At 40.1% G+C, this 25,080-nt stretch overlaps 2 protein-coding genes across 17 annotated transcripts in view; one reads left to right on the top strand and one right to left on the bottom strand.

Moving 5' to 3' along the window:
* LRRTM3 (leucine rich repeat transmembrane neuronal 3) overlaps window positions 1-13,384 on the bottom strand; it is an 89,433-nt gene extending 76,049 nt beyond the window's left edge. The window contains exons 1-2 of one of the 4 annotated variants that reach the window (XM_064145242.1): window positions 12,863-13,384; window positions 11,011-12,542 (exon numbers count right to left, since the gene is read on the bottom strand). In XM_064145242.1, the coding sequence (XP_064001312.1) occupies window positions 11,011-12,542; window positions 12,863-12,866 (1,536 nt within the window). In that variant the 5' untranslated portion in view covers window positions 12,867-13,384. The other 3 variants (XM_064145244.1, XM_064145243.1, XM_064145241.1) reach the window with 3 other exon arrangements.
* Window positions 1-25,080, top strand: part of CTNNA3 (catenin alpha 3) — a 452,565-nt gene that overhangs the window by 193,915 nt on the left and 233,570 nt on the right. The gene's annotated exons all lie outside the window — the stretch shown is intronic.

Genomic DNA, 25,080 nt, shown 5'->3' with positions numbered 1-25,080 from the left:
TTTTTCTTAGTATTTGAGCATGAATCACTTCACTGTATCTCCTTTAACTTATTTGATCAACGAGTCTTCTTTACTGGAGGAAGTAATTTAAAACTGTGGTGAAAATGTCTCTAATGTTGCTGAATGCTTGCTTGCTGTTGAAGCTGAGTGTTTTTGTAAACAAGGTTTTGCAGGGGCAGGACTTGGTAGAAATTCAAGGGCATCCGGTAGGCTTGTTGCAGCCTTTGGGTTCTCTTTATATTTCTGGGAAATAGATCACCAAAAGAGAAGAGGAGCCCAGACTGGAGGAAAGAAAGGGAGTGGAGTGGGAGAGAGGAATCTGAAAAAGAAAACAAAATAATGATACCGTTCCATTCTATGAGAAGTAAGCTGTATCTAGGGCAGTCCTGCGACTTGGAAATCCCATTGGTAACCTTCCTTAAGCTTGTAAGCACATAGGGAAAATCCTGCAGTCTACAGCAGGAATAAAAATTCCTAAATCCAGACACTGCTAAATTCAAATGGCAACTGCATGTTTTGGAGAACAGGCGTGTCTTCTGACTCTCATGTCTTCCCTCTGTAGCAGTTGACTTGTTCTGTAAACCTTTATCCATTGCTTTTCTGAACTAATTCAAAGAGAAAATCTGTGCAAACTCATTATGAAATATTGTAAGCCCTGGCATGCTTTGCAGCCTGCCAGTAGTATTCATATATTTCAAATGTGAAGATGCTGCACAGTTTGCCTAAGACACCATTCTGGCTATTTTCTCTCCCCTGCTTAAGGCCTTACCACACATGCAGTTTCAATGACAGAATTTCATTTTGATTCTGAGGCAGATTTTTGGTACCTACCATGTGAACTTTGTTATTGGTTTTGCATAGCCATGCACCTGGATGGCTAAGGAAATATTTGGAAATGTGGAATACCTTTCCAAATGAGCTGCTGAGACTGTGCAAAATAAAGTTATTAGGTAGCTATAGCAAGCGCTACACAGAAAGTGTCTTAAAGTTTGAATCACCCACAGGTCACAGCTTGCTAGTGTTTCCCTGGCTATTCTGGGAGCACCCTGTCTTAGGGAAGAATGTTTTCTGCCTTGTAAATTACTATGAAGCCCTAAATACGTGTACAAGCACATCCACAAAGAAATAAACAAGATTATTTTGATACTGGAGTCCTAACATAAATGTGGGACACTTTCTTCAGTGTAGGAACTGGGTGCAAATAATGAGTACTCGTAATAAATTCTCACTACAGAATCTGTATGTAGGAACATTTTCTTTTCATCATCTCATTAATGAGTTTGAGCCATTTACAGCTTAGAGTGCTGAATAAGGATTTGCATTTAATTGAATTCCTCTGTTCTTAGCTGACAAAATGTATTTTGCACACTTGATGGATGTAATTACTGTGATGAGGCTTTAAAAGAAATGTGCTCTGTTAAATTTAGAGTTTGCCATGTCAGTTTGTACATGAAACCAAAGCATTTGTATCAGTAGTTCTGTGGCTTTGGAAAAATGCATTTTATTATTATTACTGATAGATAGGCATTTTAATTTAGGATAATGTTACAGTCCAAATACACCATGGCTTCAGATTGGAGAAGGCAACCTAGTAAGTTATGATTTCAAATTATGTTATGCTGCTGCAAGATCTGTTTTACACCTCAGAACTTACTATTATATGCTATGGCTGCAGACAAACCTGTGTCCTTTGCATAGCAAAGGTATTGTGCTTGATTGTTGCAGTTTGTTAAGCTTTCATAAAAACAAACCTCTGTGAATCCTACATGAAAACTGAGGGCCATACCACCTACACAGTCACTTTTCCCCCTGCAATGCTGTGGCTTTCTGCTCAGCCTGATAGGCAATAACTTTTCACTTCAAAATACTTCATGATTTGTCACAGGACCACAGGATATTAGAGGTTGGAAGGGACCCAAGGAGATCCTCAAGTCCAACCCCCCTGCCAGAGCAGGACAATACTATCTAACAGAGATCACAGAGGAACACATCCACACAGGCCTTGAAAGTCTCCAGAGAAGCAGTCTCCATGACCTCTCTGGGAAGCCTGTTCAGTGCTCTGTGACCCTTACAGTAAAGAAGTTCCCCTTTGTATTGAGACTGAACCTCCTTTTGCTGCAATGTACACCCATTGCTCCGTGTCCTATCCCAGGGAGCAAGTGAGCAGATCCTGTCCCCCCTTGCTTCTGGCCAGCCTTCAGATACTTAGAAACATTTATCAAATCCCCTCTACGTCTTCTTTTCTCCAGACTCAAAAGCCCCAGGTCCCTCAGCCTGTCCTCATAAGCCATGTCCTCCAGTCCCCTAATCATCCTTGCAGCCCCCACTGGACCCTCTCCAGCAGATCCCTGTCCCTCTTAAACTGGGGAGCCCAAAACTGAACACAGTATTCAAGATGTGGTCTCACCAGGGCAGAGTAGAGGGGGAGGAGAACCTCCCTTGATCTGCTGGACACACTCTTCCTAATACACCCCAGGATCCCATTGGCCTTCATGGCCACAAGGGCACATGGCTGTGCCATGGTTAACTTGTTATCCACCAGGACCCCCAGGTCCCTCTCCATGGGACTGCTTTCCAGCAGATCACCTCCCAGCCTGTACTGGTGCAGTTTATTATTCCTCTCCAGATGCAGGACTCTGCACTTGTCTGCACTTGTCCTAAAACAAGGTCATGTGCAAAAATTAGTAAAATATTAATAGAATGTTGAGATCCCATAGCTGTGTTCTGTAGGCTTTCCTAAGCTGTAAAATAAACACTAGATGTCTCAGTGAAAAGAATGTGGTTACTGACAATTACATGCAGATTGCCTTCTGCAGTTTATTGCTTCCCCTGTGCTGAATAGTTTATTTTTGACATACATGTTTTAAAAATAGGGATGCACTTATGCAAAATGTGGAGAGTTCAGTGTACAGGATTCTGATTTAGAATGATAAGATTTTTTTCCCACATATTCTCTGTGATTGTGATTGACTTGTTAAGAAAACTGGAAAACCATCTTCGTGTTGCCAATGTCACTAGGGATAAAGATGCTGTTGGGTGTCACATAGGTTCAAAGTCAGTCTGTGCTTTAATGAAGGACAAGTTAATGGCTAGTTATTGGAGCTTTGGAATTTATACAGTAACACTGCTAGTTTCTGCTGCAGGCCCACACTTTGTGTCACTAGTGTAGCCTGGAAAATGTTTTAGAGGACAAAGGAAGGTAGGGGAAACTAAACATTTAGTCCCAAAAGAACAAAGACTGTTTGTTATAGGTAGAGTTAGCCTTAGGAAAAGTTCCTACTGAAGGGTTTCCATCCCTGTCTGATGTGATCCTTTGTAGAATGGTGGCTATGATACTGTTGAGTCATAGGTGTAGCATCACATGCAATTCATTTTGGGATTGGGAATTGCTGTTGTGTGCAATGACTCTGTATTCTGGATAGTGTAGTAGGATTCAGGAGAAGCTGGCTGGTGGGAAGCAGTGTAGAAAAAGCCTGCACTGTCCTGAGGATATGACTCTCATTGCAGACAGCTGGAAGGCTAAAATGTGATATCAAAGCTAACTTAGCTCTGGTGTCCTGGATGACTGTTTGATGTTAGTGTTATTTTAGAAAGGGAAAAGATGATCCTTATCTCACATTTGGGCTAAATATTTTTGTATAAGGTTACGGTGATTGTTATTAGTAAGAAAAGTGGAGAATAAACTCATCTGGTTGAAAAACAGACTTCAGAATCTGTAGCTGTGTTTTAAGCTGAACCATGGGCAATTGTTTTTATGAGGTAATTTTATTTCAACTGTCTGCCAGGAATCGGTGGCAGTCTCTTTGTGTAGAAGACAATTTCCCAGTATAAACTGTCTTTCAGTATGCATTCCACTCAGTAAGATATATCTGCCACCATGTACATGTCATTGAGCTACAATTACTTCCTTTCATTTGCAAGAAAACTTGCAAAAATCTCCAGGAACATAATTTTTTCAACTAGCTTCATGGTGCTGATCAGAGCATTTTGTAGAGCTTACAAACATTATTGTTCAAATTTCAAAGTCTGGAAAGAAGGGGAGAGGAGATAAGGTACTGTCAGAAAGGTTAAGTGCTCAGCTATTGCAAGAAGTGTGTGGGATCTAAGTGTTTAAATTCCCATTAGTGGCTTTCAGAATCATTCCTCTAGTTTGTTTTAAAATAAAAAGGATAATCTATAGGAAAGTGGAAAAATTAGTAACAAAATAGTACCAAAGATGAAGTCTGAAGTGTTTAGCTGTTTGACATTAGTTTGTATTTTGTAAACTGTGTTTACTTTCTAGTACTTTGATCACCTGTGGCTTTTGCAAAACTTATCATCAGCCAAATAGACACTTCTGCATAATGTGTTTTTAAAAAACAATCCACACAAAATCCCTCCCAAAAAACAAAGCAAGGTGAGCAAGAACAATGTTTATGCTAGAAAATACATTATGAAGTCTATAATTTGGAATAAGGAATCAATTTATCATGGTTGTATTTCCAGTGGGTCAGAGATTGTGTGACTAATGTATTATTATTGCTTGTTATCTACACTGTAGCAAAACACATGTTCAATTTTCACGTTTCTTTCATCTACAGCTACTTTTAATTTTGAGGGCAATGAAGGGAAGAATTGCAAAGGCAATTAGGATGCCCAGCTTCCACTGACAATCTTGTTTTGTACCTTTGAATGTTTTGTGCATGTTTTCCTCCCTTGAGTTATAGCTGAACCAGAAAGGAGCTAGTAATCTTATAACTTCTTCTTTTTTGACATTTCCTGAATTTTTAATCCTTTAAGGAAGCAAAAACTCTAAGTGCCTGATGTAAAATTTGGACCATGAGTTCTACAGCACCAATTGTTATAGGCAGTAGTTGAGCTGGTATTCAAGCATTCATTTCTTGAAGTAATAGAAGTTTAACGTTCAATCAAGAGTATAAGGTGTGGCACACTGTCAATGTCTTAGTGGCACAGGAACTTTGAAAGGGAATGGTTTTAGTGGTTAGGAAAACAAAGGTGAGGGCTCTTTGGGGAACTCTTTCAAGATTACATCTCCAGTCATGTAATTTTCTCCTTGGCAAGTGAAAGGGTTTGTGAGAAATAGTAAGTAAAAAAGGGAAATATTTTGTTTGATTTCAATAATGAAGAATATTAAGCTTGTAATTCTTCATATTAATATAAAAATTTCTCTGTAATAACATCAGTAAGTTCCATTAAGCTGTTGAGAAAGAAAAAGTTAACAAATAGAGATTAGTTGCCCTTGCACCCCTCCTCAGTATACAGTGCTCATTCTCACATTGGAATGCTAATTCTTTGGTCATGACAGCCTAATAATACAAGCAAGGCAAGGACTGCAGGAAGATGTGTTTTCTATGATGGGTTAGTCAAACAAGAGATACCGCCTATTACTTGCACATCTTTTCATTATTACTTTTATGATGTTTGTGCCTGTTCTAAATGAGATTTGCAATTTCTCTGGTAGGTAATATGCTGGCCATCAACTCCTAGGTACCCATCCCAGAGTGTCTTGAATAAACTCCTTTTTATTACGCTATGACTTTCACATTGATGTCTTCATAGCTGTTGAACTCAGCCACTTTTAACTTCTTTTTTCTTTACCCTGCTGTATACTATTCACTGTTATGCCAAGAAATAGTTTGGTTATAACCTAGAGAATCACATAAAATCCTATACTGTACTACTGTGATAGCACCTTTTCTACAAAGCCTAGCAGGGAATAAATATCAAGGCTACATATTGTGATCTCGAGACACACCAAAGTCCACAGAAATATAGAAATACAACTCAGTTTCACTCAGTGTGGAACAAATTGAGTTTCTGTTCAGCTTCTTAAAGGAAAGGAAATATATCTGTTTTGAATAGCTAGAATCCTGCTTGCACTGGCTTCTGTCATTCACTTGGGGTTAAGCATGTCTCACAGTAATAGTGGCACAGAGATACAATGAGGCCTCAAGTGGTTGCTGCAGGCAACCTTTGCCCGAGCAGTTACGCTGCATATTCCTGTCATTGGTAAGTTTCTCCTTGTTTAGTTTTATTATTGCTTGTAAATTTGATCATTCATCATTGGTTTCTTGTCTCTTTTGTACATCGTGTGTTTTTGAGAGAAAGCTGTTACTTTAACTTGTTCCCAGGTGGTGAGTGTCCTTCCTTTCCATAATAACATCTTTCTCTCACTGGAAATATATATATTAAAAAAAATCTTCTGCTGTTAGGAAGTTGAATGAATTATTTGCAGTCTAAGGTGGTTGGTTTTGGTTTGGTGGTTTTTTTTGTTGTTGTTTCTCTTTTTGTTAGGTTGGGGCTTTTTATGTAATATCTTGAAGTGACTTAAGTAGTGTTTTGCAAGAGATAAGTTTTAAATCAGTGGCCACAAATTTTTACAGCTTCTCTTATTTTGACCACTTAACACACTATATTCAGGTTATGTCTTCTATACACAAACACTACAGTCAAATACTGAAAGGATTTGATGCTATTACCATGTGATACAGAAAGCTGCAAAGTAAAAAGGCAAGCACATCTATGTGTGCATCGATATAGACAATAGATAGCTGTGATTAAACTAACTACCCACTGGATGTCACTATTGTTCCACAGAAATTCATCTAAGGGAATATTTATCTAGAGTTGAGTGGTTGACAGCGAAGACCATTAGCTTGCAGCAAACAAAATTTCTAACTGTGTTTGCAGGAATATTGTATATTTATGTGCATTTTGCAATTGAATTTTCTATCAAGGTTCACAATTTCATAGTAATAAAAAAAGGGCACTGCCAAATCTTAAGATGTGATGACTGTGTGAGTGCAGATCGTGAGTAATGAAAACCTACCAGCCAGTAGAGGAGCTGGCATTCATTATACTCAAGCCACTTGTTCTCATTATTGTTCTCTTACTCTGCCTTTGCTGGAGGTAATCTCAACACAGTGAGTGAACATTCCCAGTCTCTTTCAATTTGCATAGTGTATCAGTTACTTGCTTTTTCCAAAGATGTGCATTCTGTGTCGTTTATTACTCTGAAATAGCATTTTAATATTCCAGGAGATAGGTTGTTTAGCTGAGAAGCCAAGTGGTCCACTGGCTAGGAGGAAGTCTTGGTGGGAGGAGACTGACTTTTATTCCCCATACTCAATGGGTGTGTGATCTCAAGCAAATTAACTATCATGCTTATTTACCATCTTCTGTCTTTTTTTCTCAGCATCCCTTGTACACATTTCACGTGGGAGATTGTTGGGAGGTGTTTGCACAGTGTCTATCAGAGGAGTCCTTAGTTCTTTAAAGATTTTTTTGGGGTGCTACAACCAAACATGACAGTCTTTTTTTGGTGATTCCAGCTAACATTACTCTCAACATTTTTTAAATAAATGCAGACTGCAGAAGTAATGAAAATTAAAAGAGACTTGGAAGGTTAGTGCACAATGTCTGTGGTTTGAAAAGCCCTGGTCTCTGAGTGCTAGCCTTAGAACACCATATTGCTCAGGAAAAGGATTAAAAAAACCCGAACAACAAAACCCAAAACCAAACAAAAACAACAACAAAAAAACCCTCAACAAACTCCACAATAAAGCAATCCCCAGCCACCTTCAAAATGCATTGTGGCTCTTCTAAACTTGGGATATATAGGTAGCATCATATCCACCAAGAAGTAGCCATGTCATTAGCGTCCCACATCTCCTTTCTCAGACTGATGCCTAAAATGGTGGTATGAAGGCTTAGGGTTTTGTGAGAGCCATCAAGCTGTTGGGCATCTTCTGAGGCTTTCCCTTTATCACCCCAGCAAGGTTTTAACAGTTCTGTGTGAGACTGGCACCAAAATATCCAAAACCCAAGGCAAAGTGGGATCAGAATACCTGCTGCCCAAACTGGAGAGAAGCAAAGAAGAAATTTCTTCCCTGGAACCTTTGAGGCTTTAGCATGTCCTTTGTATTTGGGAAAGGGGCAGCCTTTCACAAGGACTGGAATCTGCTCAGTTAAGACCAGATCATTTCCAGAAATAATAGAATTTGTGACTCTGGTGGCTTAGCCACCCGAAACACTTCCAGTGTTTAACTTGGTAGTGGTAAGACTAAGTTTGGCTTAGTTCATGTAGTTTGCACAGGTGGAAGCATGGGGTCAACAGTCGTTGTATCTCCTATGAAGCTTGGTTAAATTGTGTTCTAAGCCACAGTCACTAGAGCAGAGTTTAACAGCTTGGCTTGCAGGCCTCCAGCTGTGCAAGGGTGTTCAAAGATGTACACTGGGCATCCTTTTGGTGTACTCTGATAGTGACTTCCCAGCAGCAACAATTGCACTGTTTGGCATGTGTTGGGAAATGCGTGAAAAGGGGATCTGTAGTTTTCCAGACAATAAATTCATTAGTTGATCTGAGCATGTCTATGCCTGAATATAGGCATGCTGGATTTTCATAATGAGTTTTGTTACCCATCTATGATTAATGACATGCTGGCCTTGTTTTCTTTTTCATGCCCATAATGAAATATTTGTCAAAGGGAGCCAGTGGTAATTTTACAGGAGTCTATACATTGTTCCTATCTGACTGTCATTATTGTTAGAAGAAGACTTTGAAGAAACATAAAAGGAAGCCTACAAAGTCACTCAGTTTTATACAACACATCACAATCATAGTCCATTAAAAAGTTTTAGGAGATATGTTGAATATTATCAAATAGCCAAAATGATAAATTAATAATATGAAATGTTTTTTTGATTGCACTTAGCTTTCTCAAATTCATTCGTTCTATCTGTCTATCATCTATCTACCTACCTACCTACACATGTTTGGGCCCAAACATGCATATGTTCATATTCACACTCCCACACCTTGTGTGTATGTGTGTGTGATCATATGTATGTCTGGGGACAAATCCTTCTTGTTTTGGCTGAGCCTAATTTTAGTCTCCGCTGCAGACATTAAAACCTGCAGAATTACAGCAGTGGTTCTTAATGTGAGGTTTACAGCAGACTCTTAATCCTTCAGTACAGAGATAACCAAGAGCAGGTGGCAGAAACCTGAATCCCATAGCAGCTGAGATAATTCAGTGTGTATTGACTTTTTAATAGCAACTTTCAAGGTACAGCTCACATTAAAATCACAGTCTGTTTGGTGCTGCTAAAGCATCTCAAGCACTTGCATTATTAATTGTGAGAGCTCCTCTTTGTACTCAGTAAAATGGGGTCTCAGTGTTGCAGGGTTCACTACAGACTCAAGCTTCTACTTTCATATATTTCCTCACTACAGTACTTGAAAATGAGAATGGTTTCATTCTGTGAAAAAATAACAAAACAACCTCCCTTCAAGCATATTGGTTCTTTTAAAGTGATGCTTCCTAGGTTTGTTTGCATTGTATCTACCATATTTCGAGGTGATGGGCTGTGATTATTTTTTTTCCAGTAAAAATGCAGAACATTCTACTAAGGTTTTGCTTTTTCTAATCTGCTGCAATGAAACTGCCTTGTGGAAACATTCATTCTCTAGTGATCGAAGATGTGCAGTTTACTAAGCCAAATCAAGTTACAAAATGAAGATTATGACATTACTGACTTGTTTCTATATAGGTGCTGCTGTGTTATTTTAAGAATGAAAGACTCCCCCTACACTCATCCCTTCCTGATAATCAAAATAGGAGGTATGATGTGTTTGGGAATGTAGGTGATATTCTGTTCTCCTGCAACCAGCAGAAACACACAGCTTTGGTAGAGGGAGGGCAGGGGGTAGCTGGGCTACAAATCTGTATTCTTGTCCAGAATAAGTGAAAAATGACTACATGAAAAACAGTATCTGTGAATTCTTGTAATGCCATTAGGATTTTGCCCAGAGAGAGAAATTATTTGTCACTGATTTCCTTAAGGAATTTTAGATGCGCTCTTCTCAGGTCAGTGAGTAACCAATTTTCTCTGAAACTCTTTGCAGTTGTTATGTTTCTTAAATGTAGACTGTTTGGCTTTGTAAGTAATGAAGCTTCATTTACTTATTAGAGGGACTGTGTGCAAAACACATCACAAAACCCTAACAAGCCCAGCCCAGCAAATAAAAATAAACAGAATAAAATGACAGATTTAATAGTTTTCTCAGCTACATTAATGTCTTTGACAGTCTTGGTGCTCATTAGAAATTCCCTTTTCAAAACAAATGTGTGCAGGAAGTGGTCTTGTTTTTGTTGCTGCACATTTCAGTTCCTCTAATTGCATCAATAAGGAATTTCTGCTCCTCATTTAATGAATGCCTTTTGACTACTTTCTGAAAGGCAACTTTGGATGTAAGGGATAAACACTGGCACCTTTTGTATGAAGTCACATAAACAAGTTTCAATTAATAGCTTTCAGCCTTAGAAACTCTGTGTTACAATGCAGAATGGTAAATCTCATTGTACCTTTTGATTCTTAAATTTTTATTAAGCCTAGGCTGCACTCTGCTTTGCTTGTGGTGTGACACCTCACGTCCTAAGATAGTGCTTTAAATGCCTAGTGGCTTATTCTGTGTTGGGCAGAAATCAGACAGACATTCTTTAAGAGCTATTCCTCTACCCTCTCCCTCCTCAGACAACTCAGATTTTGTACAGTGCTACAGTACCTGGGTAGTATCTGGCTCAAGAAGTAAGTTTCAGAGCAAGAGGGGGGAAATGGGTTTGATTTTTTTCCCCTTCTTTTTTTTTTTTTGCATTGTTGCAATTTTTCTCCCTAAACAGAGGCACAGTTGCTGCAGGTGCAGTGGATTACTTATGAAAGAAGTTTTCTGTTTAAAACCAAGAGACTTTAATGAAATTGGTGGAGGGTTTGTACAATAGGTATTGTATTAAACCAGAGCTCAGGCTTCACATTGATTGTGGTATTTAAATTTCAATGGGTTGATTATGTATGAGAGTAAAATGACCAGTGTTATGAATGTACAAAAAAGAGACATGGAAGAGCTGTGCCAGAAAAGTGAGAAAAACGTTCCCTTTATAGTCCCTAGAGTTCAATAAAGCACCACTATTTCCCAGCTTTTAAAAGCTCTTTTATCACAATGGTTCATACCTCGCATTCCCTGGAGCCTGATTTGTTATACGTGCAGGGTCCTGTTCCATTCAGCAGCATCTCACTGGTTTCAGTGTTGGTAGGTTTGTAATCTACATAAAATTCCTGTGTGCTTGGAGTCATTTGCTTCAGCGACTGTCTTTTCTTTTTCCTGTGCCTTCGCATGAGAGAGCGCTGCTGCAGCTGCTTCATGCTGGCTGGGTAACGCTTCCATGACACATAGATTACCAGCAGAATCACAAGCACAGACAAGAAAAGGGCCACGCTGCCTGCTATGATTTTATGGAAGGAGATGTGTTCTGTGTCGTGCTCAGGTTGAGAGCTTGATTCAGTAGCTCCAATAGTTGGGGGCAGAGGAGGCTTGCTGTCATGTTTAGGCCTGGCAAGTTTTGGTTTAAATGTTGGCTTTGGGAGAGCTCGTGCTAATTCAAACCTTTCCGTGGTGCTTTTGCCACAGATGCTGTAGTTTTTCACTGCATCAATAACATTCACTCCTTGCAGCTCTTTGGGGCTGGCACAAATAATTGTGTTTTCCCTCAGCCCTTTAAAACTTTTAAGCCAGTTTACCAGAGAGCAAATGTTTCTGCTGCATTCCCATATATTCCCGGCAAGGCTGATGTCGTTGAGGGATATCCAAGAATCCAAAATTTCTTGACCAATAAATGTGAGCTTGTTTGAATCCAGGTTGAGGCGCTGTAAATTGGGCACACACTGAAAAACACTAGGTCCACTGAAAGCCTCTATTTCATTGCCAGATAAATCAAGTCTTTGTAATGAGCTCCAGGTCCAGGACATAGTTTGTCCTATCACACTGATTTTATTCCACTGTAAATAAAGGTTCTGAAGGCTGACTAGCCTTGGAAAAAGTGCCAGGTTGAGCTTAGAAAATTGATTGTGCTCCAGGTGAAGCTCTTTCAGTCTTATCATGCCTGCAAAGACATTCCTTGCTAAACTTCGGATGCGATTATAACCCAGGTCCAACAGTTCAAGGTTCCTACAATCTTGAAATATTCGAACAGGGATCGTTCTTAGGGAATTGGACCTCAAATGTAAACTCAGGAGCTTCCTTAAGCCCCTGAACTGTTCAGATCCCAGAGACTGCAGCTGATTGTATGACAGATCCAAATTCCGGAGATTTGTCACAGGTCTGAAGGTATTATTAAGAAAATAGGAGATTCTGTTGGAACTCAGGATCAACTCTTTTAGTCTGCGTATTCCACTGAAAGCATTTTCATCGATATTGCTGATGTGGTTATGGTCTAAATAGAGCCAGGTGAGTTGATTAAGACCTTTAAATTGATTGTATTTTAGTTTTTGGAGGCTGTTATATCGGAGGGACAAACCTAAACAACCAGCAGATATACTTGAGGGAATCTCCTGCAATTTCTGAGATTCACAATATACCATTTTGCCTTCACACCTACAGCCCTTAGGGCATCCTCGTTCAGCAGAAGAAAGCATTGTCAGTAATATAGTAGGGGCTATTACCAGAGCTACAGCTGATCCGCTCAGTAGCCTAATTACATTGAAACCTGGAAATAAAAACAACTTAGAAAAGTTATCCCCCCACACATCAGTCATTTTCTTTCAATCATGCTAAAACCTTTTATTTCAACAATCATTTTAAAATCCCTAGCTCTACTTGACTATTTTTCACAGTTTTATTTACTCTTTTTTTAAAATAGACTGTCTTTATATAAATACTGAAAAAAACAGCTGGGTAAGAGGTGTAATCCCTCAGCAATTTAACTGTAATAACAAATCACATCAAGGTAAGTCTAAGGAGTAATTAAAGCACAGGCTATGCAGTGACTATGAACTATACATCAAAAAAATAACAGGAAAAACATACCCATCCTCTGTGTTGTTCAAAGGTCGTCCTTAGGTCTTTTGTTTTTTGCTTAGTGTGCCACAAGCATGGCAGCCCCTGTCAGCTGCACTGTAGTGAGTCAGGGCTCGCTGACACCCAGGAAGAAAAATTGGACCCCTTGGGAGATGGACCGATTTTGGAACATTATTCTTTGCTAGCCATGCAGAGCACTCCAAGAGTAAATCAATCCCGACACAGCGTTCGCAGCAAACTGTCCAATTCTTCCTAGGTAATAGGATCTTCATGGATGTTATGCTTTTGCATCTTTATAGTTAGGAGCCTGGTGTTTTAAATTTCTCTGTGAGGGAGAGCATGTTAGGTTCTTCCAAGCACCGTTTAGCTATCTGAATGCACACGTCTGTATTCCATAGCACAGCAGTTCCCTTACTTAGTACCCGATCCGGCCAGGAAGCTGCTTCGGAGCATAGGTTTGAGAAGCCCGTGCAGTGAGCAAGCTCCGCTCACTTCTGCGTGCTGTCATTCTGGGAGCTCTGTCCGACTGTTGCTTTGGTTTCGCAGAATGCAGCCGCATGTAAAGCTGCCCCCAGTGGTGAGCAATATCACGGGCATGTGCAGAAACGTCTTCCTTTTATCTTGTAAATGAGACAGCTCTGCTGGGAAAAGAGTGATTGTTCCGAGTGACTAATAGGAGCGGAATGGTCAGCTTTGGTGTCAACTGGTGACTTAGGCTGAAAGATCAAATCCTCTTAGCCTGTTCTGCTCCTTCTGAAAGCTGTTTTACATCGCTGAACTTAATAGCTCAGTATGCCTTACTGAGACTCTTGTCTGAAGGGCTAACGTGACATTTGCAGGACATAGATACCAATTTTCGATCCCAAGGAAATTTTCTCCCCTTACTGCATTAGACATCTTCACATGGCCTCTGTGCAAGAACTGCAGGTTTTCAGCGAAGTATCAGCCCTCTCGAGGTGTCTCTTATGAAGCGTTTCAGCGAGGACACTATATTTTACAACATGAAAAATGTTTCCCAGCTGACATTTTGCCTTTTTGCTTTTTCCTTCTCTGTTAAAAGGCACAGTGCCAGGTGGTTAGAAGAGAGTATTGTGCTCATTTATTTCCCAACTTGCTGTCACTTGGTTACACGACACTAACACTTCTAACACAGGCTTCTGTAACCCTTCCAATATGGGGACTAGGCAGCTTGGTGTAGTACCTTAATCAGGTGAATTATTTTTACTGTAACTGATGACAAAGGCTGGATTTTGTGACGGTACAAGTACAACGTGCAGAGTTTTTTTATTTTGTGACTCTGGGCAGTCCTTATATATCACACAAAGAGCCTTTTGCTCTTTCCTCACCCTTCCCTTCCTTCCTGCACGCTGTAGAGAAGGGACACATTCTCCCACTGGGCAGAGCAAAGGTAAGACAGCATTACAGCCAGTACACCATGCTGGCAGTCCTACTTCACCAAAAAAATCTGTGATCAGAGGTAGTGGTGGAGAAGTGGACAACCGTGGCTCTTTGTTGCACAAGGGTAAACTGGAGCCTGAAGAGAAGTGCGCTGGTTATTGACAGAGGAGTGCAGATTACAATCCCTCAAATACAACCAGACAGCTCTCTGCTCTCCCTTTCCGAGACAGAATCCTTACCCCTGCAATAATGTCATTTCACTTTTCCTTTATTATTCATTGCTGTGACATTGGAATAACTTGAAATAAGGTGAAACCTGAAGTTTTCGATGCATTAAAATGCCAGCATTGCATAGTACTTGCTCTGTGAATGACTTCAGGCTTACAATGATTCTACTGGTATTAGCACACCTTTCTGCAGTGCCTAAATTAGAAGCACAGTCACCCCTGGCTAACAACTATGAACACCTTTCATGTCAGGAGCACATACCTGCATCAAGGCATAGCCTGTGAAAATTCTCCCCTTTGGGTTAGATTTGTGGAGAGGGTTAATTCTTCTATTAATCTCTGTCACTATCTCCCCTTCTCTACTACAGATTCTTTCTGGCTCTCAAATCTGATCTGTAATGCTGAGGAGCCAAAGACAAACTTCAGTCTGCACTGGGAGCTGTGGTAGTCCGGGGAGTTGTTCTGCTGACAGGAGTGTCACATCCTAGTTCTGGTGTGCTTGTTATAGGTTTTCCATCACTGCCCTGGGGTCTCTCTGTACTTGATGGAGCAGGACTGGTAGCATCAGAAGACAATTCAGACCAATAAACCAGTTCGCTTCTTGTAACTGCTGCTCTTCCTCTGCTCACAGTAGAGGATGCCTGTGACAAGTAAACTCTTTATTGAAACATCTCAGGTTCCAAAACTCAGCTGGTATGAAATCTTAATCTTCACCTGGTTCAAACACAGCATGTAAAGCTTCAGGTAACATCCAAATTTTCTTCTCATGAAGAGATGAGGCTGTAGTACATCAGCTCAGTCTGAGCCCTCTTCTCAGAGGCTTTTCCTCTTGTTTTCTCTCCATCACAATTATGGAATTAACAAGTAACTTCTCTGCCACCATGAGTCAGCAGAGCTTCGGTAGCTTTTCCAGGGTTTTAGTAATTGCTAATACACTGGACAAATAAGAAGGAACAGCCACTCTTTTACCATGAGTTATTTTCATTTTTCTGAAAGGGGTGAGACATCAAGAGTTGAACAGAGAGAGCATCAAATCTATGTTAATGGATTGCCAAATTCAATTTTCTTTACTGAAATCCTTTTTGAATTACACAAGCAGGAAAAGTGCCAGTGTCTGATAAACAGTTTTTTAAAATGACATTTCTGTATCTTCATACAGCTGAATGCTTTCTTTTCAACTTGTGGAAATAAAGCTGCTCCAAGTATATAACATTTCAAACAAAATTTCAGACCAATCTGGCCATACTGTAAGCTATGAAAAACAGAGAATTAAGTTAAAACTGCATTTTTGTAAGTGGTTTATCTTCTGCCTTGTACCAACTGCACCTTTTGTATCTTTGCAAACACTCTGCATTATCCCTTAACTCACGGAACCCAGCAGCAAAACGGAGTTTGAGGCCAAACTGGTTAACTTCTCATATGAATAAGCTAGTTATCACTAGAACTGATACTATGACTCCTGAGGCCCTGAAATCCAGCACTTTGTTGAAGTCTTAGTGTGAATTTGGCTTGTGCTTGATGTGAGTTTGTGTGTATTCATTCAGCATGGTTGTTGTAGTCACAGGGCCTTTAAAATTCACCTATGTGCCACGGCTAGGCAGCCCTGATTCCTGTCCTGGAACAGCAGTTTCCAGGCAGGAGCAAGAGGTAGAAGCTGCAGAAGTTTCAACATGGAGCCCCCAACACAAGAAGGGCATTGAGCTGTTGGAGCAAGTCCAGAGGAGGGGCATGAAGATGATCAGAGGGCTTAAGCACCTCTCCTATGAGGACAGGCTGCAAGAGTTGGGGCTCTTCAGCCTGGAGAAGAGAAGGCTTCTAGGGGACCTTGTAGTAGCTTTCCAGTATCTGAAGGGGGCCTACAGGAAGGCTGGCGAGGGACTATTTACAAGGTCTTACAATGACAGGATGAGGGGTAATGGGTTTAAACTGGAAGAATCATAGAATGGTTTAGGTTGGAAGTGAACTAAAAGATCATCTCGTTTCAATCCCCCACTATAGGCATGGACACCTCCCACTAGAACAGGTTGCTCAGGGTCTCATACAATCTAGCCTTGAACATCTCCAGGGAGGGAGCATCCACAACCTCCCTGGGCAACCTGTTGCAGTGACTCACCACCCTCACTGTAAAGAGCTTCTTCCTAACATCTAGTTTTAATCTCCCCTCTTCGGTTTAAACCCATTACTCCTCACTCTGTTATTACAAGACCTCATAAATAGTCCACCTCAGCTGTCCTGTAGGCCCCCTTCAGATACTGGAAGGCCACTATAAGGTCTCCTTGAAGCTTTCTCTTCTGCAGGCTGAAAAGCCCCAACTCTTGTAGCCTGTCCTCATAGCAGAGGTGCTTCAGCCATCTGATTATCTTCCTGGCCCTCCTCTGGACTGGCTCCAACAGTTCAATGTCCTTCTTGTGTTGGGGGCTCCAGAACTGCACACATTACTCCAAGTGGGGTCTGATGAGAACAGATTAAAGGGGGAGAATCGCCTCCCTTGCCCTGCTGACTTAAACTAGATGTTAGGAAGAAGTTCTTCACACTAGAACAGGTTGGCCAGACAGGTTGTGGAAACTCTTTCCCTGAAGGTGTTCAAGGCCAGGTTGGATGAGACCTTAAGCAATCTGTTCTAGTGGGAGATATTCCTACCTATGGCAAGGAGTTGGAGCTAGATGAGCTTTGAAGTCTGTTCCAACCTAAACCATTCTATGATTCTATGACTTCATGCTGACTGAATGTGAGCACTCAGAAACAATGTTACTCCTTCTCACCTGCTTATGAAGGCAGCATTTTATGCAGACCCTCTGAAGAGAACTGTTTCTTTTCTTTGTGCGTCTCGCATGTAGTCTATATTTTGTGATTTCAGCCTATACATAAACTGAGATGCCACAGAAACTGGGAAACTTAAGCACTTTTGAGTTGTATACATCCATGATCACGGGCTTTTTCCGAGAGGGAAAATGTCATGCATCAGAAAATACATTGCTGAATGTGTCTTTAACATGTATACAGATATAAAGTGATGTGTTGGGCAGAGCCTGTGATGAATGCATTGTTTCATGACTAGATGAGTCTGCATAAATTCAAAGGTGTTTGGAATTACAGTGCTGTTCCAAGGTAATGATGGCCCAGATTTTTCTTTTGGTACTAAACTCTCAGTAGATTTTCTGCCTGGAAATTGTTCCAGATGGATTTCACTGCTATCTGATTTTGCAGTAATTTAATTTCATGTTTGATTTGGGTTTTGCTTATGTAGTTAAGTTCTAGTATATTTTCTTCTTCCATTCATTCTGGCTGTGGTCTCAGCACCTGGCTGCAGCTTTGCTGTAGAAAGCTTAACACGAACCGCGTCCAGAATAGTAAAGGGAGAATAAGAAGATGACATGTACTGTAAAAGCCTGTTCCTTCACAAAGCTGGTTTGAAGGTGAAACACTGTGCAGAGGGGAGGGAAACAGCAAATCTTGCATTCTTCAGGAGAAAGAACTTGTAATGAGCAGGTACATCTGTTTGCTAAGTATGTTTGAAAAGGGGGACTGACAGAATTGTCAGGCTCCAGTAGAATGGGAATGAGTGGTACAGGGAAGGGATGTAAATCTCCCAAAGCCTAAAGAACCAGCAGTTACCAGATGCCAGTAGGATTCCACATGAATCAGCAGTCTAAAGCCTTCCCATGTTTTGTCATTTGCTTCTCACCAGCCTTCCTCAGGACTTTTCATGCTTATTCTTAAAAATGCAGTTCTTGATTAAGGACATTGCAAAACCAGAAATTATTTCACTCAAGGTTTCCAATTCTGTTATTCCCATAAGAAATCCATTCAGAAAAGCAGTTTGAGCCTTCCTAGCCACACTGCATTGCACAAACTTGAGAATTCAGACTTCTGAATGCAGCATTTTTCTGTTCCCAGATAGAACTTCTGGGTCCTGGAGTCCTGGGCACTAAGAGTGCCTTTGGAGAATCCTAGTTAACAAGTGCTGCACTGTGGTATTTTTGGGTTTATGAAGTGGCAATCTACATCTTTCCTTTTACTGTATTTCACTATAAAGAAGCTAGGAGTGAGCTGGGTTAGCAATAGTAGCTTGTTCTAAATGGTACAGTAGCTTGCTGTCACCACATCCTTAAGAGCAGAGAAGTCTAATAAAATGTGTTTGCAATTTTTGAGCCAGTGATTAAATAAAGCTGCTGTTCTATGAGGATCAGATTAGAGTTGGGAAGGGGGTGGGCTATAACTGCCAGTGTAAATAGCAGAGCGTGGGAAGACAGAGGGAAACTCAGGATGCAGGATTGCCAAAGGCACACATAAGGAAAAGGAAGTGTGGGAAACCCAGGTTCCAGGAACTTGCAAGCAAGGGAAATAGAGGAAACAGAAAATGCTGTGAAGAAACAGAGTAGAAGACTGAGAGTGGGGAGTGTCTTATTCCAAGCATCTTGTCAGTAGTGAACTAATGGTGGTAAGTGGTAGATAGGAGAGGTGGATAAATGAGAATATCCCCTTGCTTTCCTGCTAGGAACGATTAGCTTTGTAAGGCCTGCCCTGGGCTCTGTGAAGGTGAAGAGATCTCTTGTTTCAAAATCTGTGATAAGCTCAAGGAACTTCCAAAGTTGAATGGGAGCCATGCACCCTTTCTAGGAATCAGTAACCTTCATAGCATCTGATTGCTTATAGCAGACATCAGGGACACATCTGTCGGTTTGTGCATACCTGGAGGATCTCCTCAGTGCCATGGTTCACAAGGCAGCAGAGGCTGTCTCTTTCCTTGTGCAGTTACACACCGTTGAATAGTGAAGCTTGCAGCTGTACAGTTTTGTTTAGATCTGTGCATTGTGGATAGGTCACAGGAGCCTCTAAGCTGTCCCAGGGTAGATAATGCTGCACGTAAGCCTACAGCCTTTGTTCATGGCATCCAGATTTTCTGCTGTAGCTCCTGTATCCTTAATGAGGCACTGGACATTCAACTGTTCCCCAGTTGACTTTTTGTCCTATGATTTTGGAGCAATTTGAAGTCACAAAGCCTGTGCTTTGGTCTCATCCTCCAGAGACACAACTACATGAGGTGCAAACCTATTATTTTACTTACTCTCTGAAACTGATAGATGTGATTCTGTTTCTGTGGATTTAGTGTTGATTCATTCAGGCTTGTCCTCCAGCATCCTGATGAAAGGGGAATGTGAGTAGAAGCTGCTGAAGGCAAAGCGTCAGCACTGAAAGAAATTAATCACATCTTACACATAATGCTATCTTCAGCCTGCAGAGCATGAATGATACATGCCATAAGTGCCCTGGAGATGTGTAGGTGAAAAATGAAAGGCAGTCTTGGTGACCTTTTCTTATGATTCTCCCTCTAGTCTCTGTGAAGATGCCAAGGAGGTTAGGTTAGAGTAAACCTGGGCTTGTTCCTAATGCCTTCCACTCTTGAATGGGCCAGGTTGCTGTTTCTGGAGGAGTGCCCAAAGTCTGACTGTCCAGGCAGTAAGTACAGGGTTTATGCAGCCTGAACTGTTCAGAAGCCCTAAAGTGTCACCATGAATTATGCTTGCCTGTGAAGTATTGATTTGTTCCCTGAGGGGTATCTGACTTCTACCTTGCTATAAAAATTCTTCATGTGCACCTGTGGCTGACTCAGATGGATGGCAAAGACAATGAACTTACTTCCTGGGGAGCCAGAGGATCGTGGAGATCTTCTAGGAAAGTTTTATTCACTGAGAAGTCTGTAATAGCTGGAACACCAGGTTGGAGGCTTTGCATAACTAAATTCAAGCAGAGTTAATCTTGATTCAGAGGGAACAGGGAACAGTTGGTTTCAGAACACATCCCTCTGTGGCCCTTGAGGCTATGTTTAGTAATCACTGTCTGCTCCAAGCTCTCATCAGCTAAATATTACAGGACTTGCCAAAGATGGGTGTGATTGATGAGCAGCAAAAGGGAGGAGTTTACATCTTCGGTGTCTTGATAGGACTGAGAATCCATTCAGGATATTGGTATCTGATAGTCTACTTTGAACCAACATGATGAGCAATTTATGGGTTGGTGGAGCACATGTGTGTTCATAATTACTTTTTTATTCTTTGGAGAACTAATTGAAAAAAAATGCAGATATCTTCTGAGGAAATTTTCCTTTAAGTGGATATGTTTCAATAAAAAAAACAATTATTTTCTGACAGACACTTAATTGGGAGAAAAAAAAAATCTGACAGTGTCCAGTTCTGGCCAGAGCATAAGGAGAGAGCTCTGAGCATGTCCCATCTCATTGGTAAGAGCTGGAACAGTACATCTGACTGAGGACTAATGAGGTGGTGGTAGTGTCAGTATTATGGCCATTTGGACAATATTCTCTTTTGCCACCAAAACCTAGACCATTGCAGTCTTCAATGTTAATGTGTAGTCAAAAACCTCAGGCCTAGCATGTCCTCCTCAGTGTTTTCTCTACCTTCACGTTTTCACCTGTAGCTTCTTCCTATCTTCTACCATATGTACACTTCTCTGAGGAATGAATACTTGTCAGTTGCACAGTATAAAGTGTATACAATGCACTTTCACACCTTAGGCATTTCAGACATGTTCTCTAGTAAACATGAAACCTCCCTGGTATCTCCAGATATGCTGAAGCTGTAGAGTCAATGTGGGAGTATCTGTTGGCTGCTGTGGCTCCTTGACTGCTGGAGAACGTCAGCTGGAATGAACTTTAATTATAGTAAATCCATGATGTCCACATCATATCAAAAGCAATTTAAAATCATGCACCTTGCTTTCCAAACTTTGGCTTTTACTCTAATTTTCTTTGGATCTGAGTTTCTACACTCTGGAGAGAGGGATAGTGACAGTTGGCCTATAAGTTGATCAGCATAATAGACATGCTTTGCTTTTTGTCTGACACTAGTTGTTTTCAGCTACATGTTTTTTTTCTATCAGTTAATCCATCTGTTCCTTTTTGGATTTCCAATGCAAGTTATTCTGTGTCTTGTGTCATTCTTAATGCTTGCTATGGATATAATTTCTTTTAATCTTTTTTTTTCTCCCCTTTTCTTCCCCAAGATAGAATAACTAACCAGGAGGACAATGTTATCATCAAACATGAGAAAACAGGCTTCTTCTTAAAATGCAAAGTTATCTCAAATCTCTGCTTAATAAGCTTGTCAACTTCTGTTCACTGTAAAACCTTTTTTTTTTTTTTGATGTTGCAAGAGTACTGCTTTGAAAACTACTTAAAAATCTGCTGAATATTGCCTTTCATTTTCCATATAAAAATTGTGACAGGTGGCAAACATTTCTCAGATGGTTCAACTAAAACCTATGTATATGTAGCATTTCTTAAGATCAGACCTAAATTAGTAGATTAATTAGATTATTAAATTGTACTTCCTAGTTTTACTGCTCTTCAGTGTAAACAGACATAGAGGTGTAAACAATTAGAGTACAGAGTAGTTTAAGTTCACCTGACATGTTGAAATGTGCTAATTTCCAATTTCTTCTTTCACTTGCTGATGCATGAAAAGATGTACAAAGAAGAAACCATTCTAGCCTACCTCTAATAGGACTCTTACTTAGACTCAGGCGTGGTATTCAGAGGTGGTAATTTCAAATCCCAAGCCAGTCAGAGTGATGTGTTACTATTCAGCATTAGTAATGTTTTGAGGAGAAAACATGACAGTTGAGAAGGTTTGCTACTGAAAGAGAAAAACATGAACAAAATTTAAGGGGCTGATAATTATGTTCATTCACACTGTGACTAACATAAAAATAGTTTGTTCCAAATGATTACAGTTGCATGCTTAGTCACTTTCTTCCCTAACTTCAGCCTAATTCTTTTTTTCTGGGATTTTCCTGTTAAAAAAAAATTGTCCTCTTTTTCATCAAAAGTTTCAGATTTTTTAAAGCTTTCAATAATTCAACCAAATATTTTTTCAATTAAGCTATCTACAGTGGGTTTTAGATATTCCAGCTATTAGTAGATGCTTCTCTGAGAAAGCTCAGAACTGTAATTACACTGACAGTCTTGGTTAGTTAACCAGCCTGTAATTGGCTTTCATTTAGTCACAGAAGTGACATGTCTGTGCTCAGTAACAATGGACTGGAACTTTATTCTTTAAAAACCCCATAAAACAAAAGGTGAATTGTTGCAGGTATGTTTTGACCATTCTGCTCTATATTACTTCTTATTGTTTTCCCTTTGATGTGCCTGCCTGGCAAACAGAGCTCTGAAGAAACCATTTATGATTCAGGCCACATCAGCCCACCAAAAAAATGTTTTAAATGAAATGTGTTTAAATAGAAAAATAAACATACAACCAAACACCAGTATATTTAAGTGATTTGCAGAAGTGCAACGGACTCACGTATAGTAGATTTCCAAACAGAACTCTTGGTTCTTGCAGATGCAGTTTGGTTTCTCTTTACTATAATTAGGTGTCTTTTTTCCAGTGGACAGGACAGCAAACAAATGACAAGCCCCACAAATATTATGAGTGGCATTTGTCTGCTGCATCATAGTGTAAAAGAATAAATATCTGCAAAATATTAGTTTCTGATGGATGAAAGCATTGAAGAGTGCTGCAGGCACAGGGAGGAAGGGGGGAATCAGTCATGAATTGGGGCTTTCACCCTTTCTTTACTTGCTTGCAACAAGAGTGGGATAGACATGGTATAGTTTCCTCCTTGTGTAAATCTTTCTCTCCAGTATTCTGTATCCCTTAAGTAGGTGAAAAGCTTAAAATCACCTACAGCTTAGTTGCATACAGAAAGCAAGAAATGTTATCAATGGATGGCCTCGCAGAGACTCTGGACAGCCTACATAATTGAGACATAGGAGGGCTGTACCTGAGTTAGTAAGCAGCTTCATTTCCATGTCCCTAAGTGGTAACAGGAATTGGGAAAAAATAGTAAGGACTCACAAATGTGAACTCAATTTCACAACCAAACATCTTCCCTCCAGACATGCAGAAAGCTGAAGCATCTCTATCTACTTGTTCTTACAGGGTAACTCTTCTGTCACAGACACATAACAGAAAAATCCTCTGTCTGTATAATAGGGAAAGCCTGTGGCTTGCTGATTTGATCTTCCAGCATATGTTTATGTCATCATTTATTTGTCATTTGGAGAAATTGATGGGATTGAAATTCATAGCATGGATTACTGATATAATTAACACAACAGAAATAATTCTGTGGGGATTTTTGCTGCTTTGTTTTGAGCAGTTTCCCATGTTCCTTTGGAAGACTCTAAGCTCCTACGAAAGGAATGTACTTTATCCTATCAATAGAAGACTAAAAAGGACCCCTACTCTTTATATAAGCATGTACAAATCTAATACACAGAACACTCATAAATAGAGTGATGTGAAAATATTGTTTAATTTGAAATTCAAAGGAAAAGTAGAAATGGGGGACTTTTCAGGGAAGCTAAATATAACCTTTGTTTTTTTACTTCATCAATATGCATTGTTTCAGCTATATGGTTTGGCTTATGCAATGATAATTGAACCCTACAACACCATCTCTGTGGGATTCCTTCTAAGGTGATGTTTGCATGCATGAAGAATTCACATAGGGCAGGAAAAGCTAAAAACCACAGAAATCTCATGTTTCAATGCAATAGGCAGAAAGTGGCTACTGGGTGACGGGGGGGGGAAGGTCCTGTATGGCCGTGTTACTGAATTAGAGCTGTCTCCTATGAAGTCCTTTGCAGTTTCCTTCAAAATACCTGGTACTTTCTACTCTGAGACAGAAAGCTGGAGGAGATCCAGTGCTCTTATCTGACAGCAATTTCAGTGTTCTTTTCTCTGTGATTTAAAGTCAAGTAGAAATATGCTTTTAGAATAAAGATATCTGAAAATGGAGAACAGCCTCAGAGCTGTATCAACACCACTGGATGAAAGTCTCCAGAAAGCCATACATGTCCTTGAATATATTTGCTTCTCACATAAATATGATAGGATATGGAATTCTGTATCAGGTATTCACTGACTGAAAGATTAACATTTTAAAGAAGTTGATCATTCCTGTGTTCATGTAAAGACCTTTTTGTACACACTGAAACGTGAGAGGAACACAGGAGTGACTATGCCAGGCTCTGTAAGAGTTGAACTGCAAGACTTTTGCATTTGACAAAGCTCTTTATTTTTTGGTACAACGAAGTTCTGTCCAGAGGCAGATTTAGAAGAAGGTTTTCAGTAGAAATTACTGCTCTGTTTAGTCATGTCTGTGCATAAAGTTGAAACCTACTTGTGATGGTTATTGTCCCTTCAGTGAGAACTGTGGAAGCCTGCTTTGTCATTACCCGTTACTGACATGGTGGCAGTTAGCGTAGCACTGATAAACTTCCAACTTGGATCTTCCACTTAAAAAAGGTTGTGGTAAATGAGATCAGATACACTAAGAAAGTGAGAATTCCTACTCTTTCTAGCATATTTTTATTTACAGTCAGATGTCTTAACTGATGACAGTATTGGCACATAACGAATATGGTTCATTTGTGGAGTGTCACAACAGGAAAGGGTTCTCCATTGGTGTATTCTCTCTCTCTCCTTTTGAATATTTAAACCCATATCACATAATGAACTAATACAACAAGTTACATCCAAAAGATTGAGGGGGGAGAGTTGCTAGTCTTAAATC

This window comes from Pogoniulus pusillus, chromosome 6 (genome assembly GCF_015220805.1).
Source record: "Pogoniulus pusillus isolate bPogPus1 chromosome 6, bPogPus1.pri, whole genome shotgun sequence".
Taxonomy (NCBI): Eukaryota; Metazoa; Chordata; class Aves; order Piciformes; family Lybiidae; genus Pogoniulus; species Pogoniulus pusillus.
The sequence above is the reverse complement of the archived record's forward strand: the minus strand, read 5'-3'. Positions and strand labels throughout refer to the sequence as shown.